The 8584-nt window shown below is 37.0% G+C and overlaps 1 protein-coding gene across 1 annotated transcript in view; it reads left to right on the top strand.

Moving 5' to 3' along the window:
• The first annotated feature begins 7617 nt into the window (after window positions 1-7617).
• Window positions 7618-8584, top strand: part of epha4b (eph receptor A4b) — a 114779-nt gene continuing 113812 nt past the window's right edge. Inside the window, exon 1 of the mRNA XM_016494338.1 lies at window positions 7618-7759. Coding sequence (XP_016349824.1) covers window positions 7666-7759 — 94 coding nt within the window. The 5' untranslated portion in view covers window positions 7618-7665. The remainder of the gene's footprint in view (window positions 7760-8584) is intronic.

The raw sequence follows: 8584 nt of genomic DNA, 5'->3' as shown, positions 1-8584 counted from the left end.
GCTTCACCCGTCTTATTTCTTATCACTGCCTACATCATTGCTACAGTTACCAACCTTTATCTGACTAACACAATTATGCTGCAGTCATGGTGTCGTCAGTAGGAATCCTGTAATATTTTGTATAACACTGAAAATGCGTAATCTTATGATCTAAAATAATTTAGCGCGACTACTTAGTGAGAGTGGATATGCAGAGCCACATGGTTAGGGTTGCGTCATCCATTGAAATATGATATGTAAATAATCATTAATATAATTAGAGTGCTTAATCATCTTAATAATGTTAAGAAACTTTCTCTAAAATTAATAAAAGCCATTTTTAAATAATTTACATTTTTGTAAAACTATGACAAAAATATATTACTATTATACTGTATAGTAGAATGTAGTTCTCAAAGTAATAACAATAATAATCATATAGTTTATTAAAGCATACTTTTTTTAAGGAATATTGCACAATTTTTAAACTGTCAACCGTTGTTGGACAGAGCTTTGCCAAAAAATTCAAGGAACTTTTATTTGATTACATTTTAAAAGATTAGTTAAATTTTATGTGCTAATTTACCACTATTTTAATAATAATTTTGTGTTTAATCATAAAACAGAATGCAGAAAAATGGAAACTGATAACACAGAATATCAGGAAAAATAAAATATATTTCATAGGGCCTTATTATTGTTAAAATTGTTACAGTTTTATTATTTAAGTTGTTTAGACGTACTTTTTGATTATTACAATTTAATTAAACCAATAAAAGACGTAATCCAGAAAAACTAAAACTACGGAGCCCTGCACATGACATGCAGGAAAAAAAAAAAGAAAGTAAATCGTGTGCACAATTTACTAATTCGTTTCCTCGTTTTAAGAAAATCGTGCGCACAATTTATATTTTTTTCCCTGCATGTCTTGTGCGGGGCTCCGTATAAAACAGAAAACATGGAACACGGCAAAAAATAAGAATTTGGGAAAAAATAAAACTTTATGTAAATCTCATGTGTTTGTCTCACGCCTCTGGTGTTTATTGACCTGAACATATGACCTCGACACCAATAAATGTATAAATTACCCGCCATTACATATAGGCGTCACTCCGTCATCCATAGGTGAAGATAAGTTTGTTTTTGCCTAGTCTAGATTTTGTTAAGTGAAAGCATCTCCATAATGGTGTTAAAGGTGTCTGAGCGTTGATGGATCGTAATGCATTCACTCATTTGCTGTGGGTATGTGAACGTCCTTTGACGTCTAGCTGCGGGGCTGCCTGTCGATCGTGCCTCCAGGGGGTTTTGTAACTACGTTACCCACGGTTATCCATCATGGTGTTAGAAGAGAGTGTTGGTAGCCATTAACTTTAGCATCTTTATCTCCCTCTGTCTAGCACTCTAGCTGTAATACACGGGCCTAATTTGTTTAGCGTGCGCAGAGTGTCCATTAGGGATGGGGCTTGTGTGCCTGGGTGTCTAAGTCTGTGGAAATGGTGACAAATCACACATGGATTTCCACTCAGTGTACTCCTGGCAGTGTACAGAAAGAACAAGATATTTTTGGTGTGGAGAGAATAGTTTGTCCCAAAGAAATGAATATTTTATCATTAAAATATGTATGTATTTTTTTCTCAATGGAATACAACTGCGGTAATTTAGCACAGTGAGTGAGTTTACATGATAACTATAAAAAAGCAGCTAATTCCAAAAACCTCAATGTGTAACAGTTGGGGTTTTCTCCAGTCTTGACATCAAAACGTTAACAGACACATTGAATAAGATGCCATAAAACAGGTTAAGGTATTTACATGTGAAATTGGGTAATGGACAAAATGTATTTGTGCTCTCAGGTCTTCATTTTAACAGTTTATGATCATCCCCAATAAAATAACAGTTTAAGGAGTTTTTGTGACCATGTTGTTAGGTGACAAAAATTGTGCATGTAAATGTACATGTACAGTAAAATGTAGTGATTCTGAGTACTTAAGTAGGTTCCAGGGAATACTTGGAATTTATTTCAGAAATTATGGCTTTGAAGTATTAGGGCTGTCAAAAAATGTACATAATTAAAGTTAATCTTAGGCCCATTCAGACCATAAACTATGTAGCGTCCATACCAATTGCAATAACGTTTTGTTTATTATAAGTGCTAGCTTATAGTTATGTAGTCTGCCACTTTAAATGCTCTAACTCTTTAAAGTTGGGTGGATTCTAATTCTGTGTTTTATCACTAATCAGCTGGGAAAAAAGTAAAAGTAATCCCAATTGTATTGTTCTTCTGTCGTTATAGCTGCTTCAACTTCCCTATTCTCAAAGAATTTAAATTATTATTTAAACTTTATATTTATAGTTATTGTTAGAGTTATGCTGGTATGTACAATCCTGAACATATTCAGTTTCTTTTTGAGGAAATAAAAAAAAAATGTGTCAGTTTGGTAAGTTTATGTGGATGACATTTGTAGTAGAATGCATAGAAAGAGACCTGGCAGGTAGAGTTTTGCAACAGTATTCTTACCTCATCTCGAAAGTTCCTTCAAAATTCCCCCCAGAGCTCTCAAAACTCAAACACAAGACAAACAAGATTGGGTCTATCATTAATGAAAGTTAAAACGACACCTAATATGTCTGGTTTTCAATTACAGCATTGTTTGCTTTTAGTTTATAAGTGAATCGTTGTATGATTTGCCAAAATTTAGTCATATTAAAGGTATGGCTAAACATTTGGTGTTCATAAATGTTAATAAAGGTTGGCCCCCGATCTAGCTGCTCTGAGAAGAAACTGCACTATCATTAATTATCTATTGTGTGTTTGTGTTGAATTCTTGAACACTGAACACATTGCAAAACTTCATATATTAGCAGTAAAGCCATAGATTCCCCTCAAGCATGCAGACAGTGTAATGATTGTATTAAGAGGGGAGAGGTTTCATATTCCCTTGAGTCTGGGTCAAGGGTACTAGATCTTACTCTATCTCAGGATCTATTATGGATAGACTGGTTAACCTGTCATATACTAGACAACTATATTGGGGCTATAAACTTCTAAAGAAAGTGATATATTGGCTGTGGATCTCAGATATGCATACAGACATTGAGATGAACTACCTTTGGAAGGTGGCTACATTCAAAGACCATTTAGCTGAAGTAACTCAGCAAAACAGTAATGCCAAAAGAGAGTTGCAAAGCAATACATACAAAAGCCAATGCACCCCTAGCCCACTAACCATGCATGAAATTACGGTGGTTTCCTACAATACTACCCAGAATGTGGCTGAAAGTTTGTTTCAGATCTTAGATAAATAACTGAGAAGCAAATATCCTGTTTCGTATTTTATCACAAGACAGTAAGGCATTCATGAGTTAAGTATGAAACTAAAATCACATTGTCTCGTAGCTGCTGTGGTGAATATTTTCTTGGAAGAAAAGCTGTCAAGCTTCCTGGCTGGGTGCTTTTTCCTTAGAGACAGTAGAGTGACATAGAGCTATAATAGAGCTTGGTCTATAAAAAAGATCAACATAGATCAGCAGATCAACCTTTAAAAAGATGGGGCCATTTAAGTGGTTTTTGTCTTTGAGTCTTATCAAATAATCGCAGACCTGACAGCAACATCAGGTTCACAAAGAGAGAAAGAGAAAGAGAAAGAGAAAGAAAGAGTTAAATAGTGACTGGCAACTAGAGTGCACAAAGTTTTTCTCATTCCCTTTCTCTTGCTACTTGTTGGATGGGGATGAATGGCTGTCTGCTCTACAGTGTGGCAGGCGAAGTTCTGGGCTCAGGGAGGGATTCCTTAGAGATGGGAGAGGAGAACAGGGGGTGTTTATGGGGGGGATCTTGTAAGCTTTCATTGTTGTCCTGGGCTTTCCCACACTCTCACTTTTGTGTGTGCAGTCTCTTGCAAACTCTGACATGATGAATTACCTGCTGCATGCTGCATGCCATGTGGTACAGTTGCATGGGAGTTACTAAAGTACCAAAGCGCTGCTCCCTTTCTCTGTTAGGTACACCTCCTCCCCCAACACCATGCTCATCTCTCAAGTTGCTTCCTTCCGTTCATGAGCAGACTATCACTCTCCCTCCCTCCATTATGTTCCTCACACTCAAACTATCTATCTTGGAAACTGAGGCACACGGCCACAGGCTGTTCAACTTTCTCTCTCTTTCTTTGCCCATTAGCCTTGTCCAGCCCTCTTCTCATTGGCAGCCGATGATGTCCGGAGGGTCTCTGGATCAGTGCCCCTACCTCCTCATAAAAAGCCTTTCTTTGCTTCTAAATGCGAGCACCAAACTGCCGGCCATTAAATGTTTGGTCCGCCACAATAGAGACATTAACACACGAGTGAGTGGCTCTGAAAAGCCTGTGAGTGTTAGGTGGATTCAGCATGGCAGACGACCCTTTCAGTGAGCTCTGTAGTACCACAAGCCCAGTGGTTTCAGCTGAAGATTCAAGATTGAAACCAAGGCTGAACTGTTTTGGGACAGGTGTAACTTACTCTTAAGAGAATAGAGCTACAAGTGGAGTATACATACACACTACTGTTCAAAAGTTTGGAGTTTATTTATTTGATCGAAAATACAGTAAAACAGTAATATGTGAAATATTACAATTTAAAATAACTGTTTTTTATTATAATATATTTTATTATGTAATCTATTCCTGTAATAGGCAAAGCTGGATTTTTAGCAGCCATTACCTCTATGTCACACGATCCTCCAGATCCTATACTGAATTGAAAGTTCAAATGAACAGCAGTTATTTGAAATAGTAAAATTTTGTAACACTATAAATGTCTTTACTGTCACTTTTGGTCAATTAAAGTTTATCACCCTTGCTGGATAAAGGTATTCATTTCTTACACACACACACACACACACACACACACACACACACAAAATATTACTGATCTCTAACTTTTGAACAGTGTATAGATATTTCAGATTAAATTAAAATCATTTCAAATATAAATGTACATCTTATGAGTAAAGTAACAGGCAAAATGCACTTGCATTCCTTGCTTTGTTTTCGAGGTTTCAACAGATTACTTTCTTTTGTGGTTCCATGTGCATGTGGTTTCCAGCAGTGAATCTGCACAGCAGTGCAACCTGCCAAATAGAACAATCTGCAGTATGAGGAGTTGGATTTGGCCCTCAATTCAAGCCATTATAACTGACTGACCTTTCAGGGTGAAAGGGGGAGAGAGCAGGTGACCAGAGTTCAATCCTTTTAGAAATGGGCTGAAAAAAAAAGGTAGAGACTGAAGCATTTCCTTTGGATAAAAAGTCAACCATTAAGCTTTGATGTGACTCAAAATGACACCGAATGGCAGAAATGCACAAATGGCACATTAATTAGTCTGAGAAGAAATGTTTTGTGTTTGTGTGTGTCTTGAGCACTAGCTGAAGCTAAATGACAGTGATTCTATGAAGAACTCTTAACAGTAGCTCACTATCCTCCTCTAATGGCCATTTGTGTTATGAAAGCGAAAGGAATATTGCAGGCATATTTCATATACTCTGTCCTGACTTCCATGGTTTCTCTTGAAGAGCAGAAGCTGACACTGCACGGGTTGAGTTGTTTATTTCACCCCATGGGGGAATTTAAATTAGGTTATAGGCCTGTATGGTGTGTAAATTGCTTAATTGTCTTAATTGGACACCTAGAAAATCCCAGTTGGAGCAGAGAGAAAGTGGATAAAGTGATGCTGGTTTCACTGGTCGGTGTTCAGCTACGAATTCCAGATCTGTCAAAGATTACAAATTATATCTTGTAATTTTAATTCTACTGTAGTTCATTTAGCATACCTTATTTATAAAAGAATAGTTCCAGATCTAAAATCTTATTGGATAAGCTATGTTCAAGTGAAGTCCATTGTAGAATAGCAGATAAACGGATATGTATGGGCACACTTAATCTGAATTCTGCATTAATGTGCCTAAGCACTTTCTTGCGATTTGCGTTTTTGTGTGTGTATGATTACTGTGAATGTGTTTAATGGGATAGTTCACCTAAAAAAGTTCTGTTATCATTTACTTGCCATCATGTGGGTCCAAAAAAAAGGGGGTTTTGAAAAATGTTGGTAACAACATTCTTTAAACATAAGGACAGTTTTGATTTGCTGTCCATTGACAGTTTTGCTGGTAACTGACTTTTATTGTAGACATTTCTTTCAAATATTATCTTGTTTGTTTCACCGAAGACATACAAGTTTGGGACAACATGAGGGTGAGTAAATGATGACAGTTGCCGTTATTTTTTGTTGTATGATGAAACAGTATGATGCTTGTTGCCGTGTGTTACAGTAATGACTTATTCCATACTAATATGAGACATTTTCTTTTCTCTGCCTAATAATGGCTAATTTTGATATACAAAGATGGTACACTCCTGTTACTTATTAATGGGAAAAACTGCAACGTGCAATATGGTGGAATATGTCCCGCCTTCAAAATGAAAGTCATTGCATTACTGCATGCCCTATTAGCGGCTGTTTCTCTGGAACGTCTGGAACATCATTGACTGTACGTCTGCAACCATAGTTGTACGCATGTATGAATATCTGTATGTGAAATAGACTTCAGCAGATGATTTTGCTAGACTAACACAAGACGAAGCCGTTAGGTAATGTGATGTTTAAAAGGTATTATAGTTTAAAAAGCCTGTAATATTGAGTTAATACATATTAAAAACACAAACCAACACATTCTTACCTATGAAAGATTATCCAGTTTCTACAGGAATTTAAATTTCGGTGTCTTTTTTACAACCGAGCTGCGCAATGTTTTGGCATCTTAAAACCGATTTTTATTGTGAGTGACGACACATTGACTGTTCCAAGATGGTGGACTCGTCGCCGTATCTGGAGCGGTCTAATGTGGCATCTACCTATGGTTTTAACACTATTTGAGCATAAATAACATTTATGGGGCAGTTCATTTCAGATTTTGTTTTGCGGATTTGAAATATGTAATTTAATTGTAAGTTCAGCAAGCAGTTTTTGAGATTTCAGGACACCCCCATTCATTTAAATTTGGACTTGGTCTTGGATGCCCAAAATAGCTGCCCAGAGGAGTTGCAAATATGGCTGCCAAGTGAACAGACTTACCTTGAATGGGACTTTGGTAGCTATAGCATTAACATACTTACTTTACACTGTACACTGCATGTTTTGTGAACATTAGTCCCATTTTTTTTAATACAGACCTATACAGTACGTAAACGAAGAACAAGTTTATGGCTAAAATGAGAATGACTTAAATTATCGCAAGTTTGTTTATTTCGTCCTAATAGGAGACGTTGTCTTTTTCCCGCCTAACATAGCTTACTTCAGAAACTTAAACAACCAAGCAAAGTGTTGCTATCACTAAAATTACCGCAGAAAATTTGAATTAAGCAGTTTAAATCCAGTCTAAAATAAAAATTTGGCAGCAGTTATCCTCAGCTTCCTTTTGTTTCTGTGTGGCGGTTGAGATCTTTATCGAGCTCCCGCCTTTTAAAGCACCCGCGCGCCTCCCGCCGTCCTCCGTTTCCCTGGCAGCCCGGGATGATTGACACACCGAGGCTAGTCCCGGACCCTCCCTCCGCTCTGCTCTGCTCTGCTCTGCTCTCCTCACTTGAGCTCTGATCGCGAGCCTCAGTAACTTTCTACAGCGAGAGGGATGCAGCGCGCGCTCAGCGCAGCCTGAAAATGGCAACCCTTTGGATTTATCCGTCCCTTATTTTCTTTCTTTTCTCCTCCCTCACACCGAGTCAAGCCTTACGGAATTACCCAGAGAATGAAGGTAAGAGGGTTTTGTCTATAAAAACTAAAGAATAGGATTAATTAATGGCTGAGGTTTGCGGGAGACACAGTTTTCTGAAGTGCGCTCTGGATGCTGTGGTTCCTATAAATCATGCATAAGGTGAATGAAGCAAGCAGAGAAAAATAGCAAGTGCATGTGTTTTTAACTATAAGGTTTATTGAAATATTAGGGTACAACATGCTTGTCCTGTAGAACTCGCTGTTAAACTGCTTCCCGTGGATTGCAGTTGGACATTTACACAAAAAAAAAAAAATGCTATACATGTGCCACTTATTAGGATAATGAAAATGATTGCACACGATCACAAGTGTGATTTTAAGAATTATTGTAATGAACATGTTTGCTACCACAGCAAAAAATAAAGACAAGTATGCAAAAATCAGTTCACGAAGCTTAATACTCTTATACTCTATTCGAAAGTCACTGTACAACTGTAAAGCAATATTTATTTATTTTATTTTTTTCTAAAAGTTAACTGGAAGAAACTTAAGAGTTTGGGTATGTATTAGAAAGGTATTTAATATATTATTTAAAATTGTATTAAGTGTTAAAGTTATTTGAAAGTACATACATTTGCTAAGGATTAAAAATGAATAAAACAAAATTAAGAACTTGATGTGAGCAGGTAAAACTCTTATATTTCCAGAAATCGTGCAGTGTGTTGTGCCGTATGGCCAGCTGGAACCAGCGAGAAGTCTCTATAAGCCTGATGATTTATCAGTGACCATAAGGTGATTTGTTAATGGTGACTGCATCTTGTCTATATAGCAGTCTCAATGCACACTAGAAAAATCTGTTCCACAG

This window comes from Sinocyclocheilus anshuiensis, unplaced genomic scaffold (genome assembly GCF_001515605.1).
Source record: "Sinocyclocheilus anshuiensis isolate Anshui unplaced genomic scaffold, SAMN03320099.WGS_v1.1 scaffold1638, whole genome shotgun sequence".
NCBI classification, from domain to species: domain Eukaryota; kingdom Metazoa; phylum Chordata; class Actinopteri; order Cypriniformes; family Cyprinidae; genus Sinocyclocheilus; species Sinocyclocheilus anshuiensis.
This window is presented reverse-complemented; position numbering and strand designations above follow the sequence as displayed.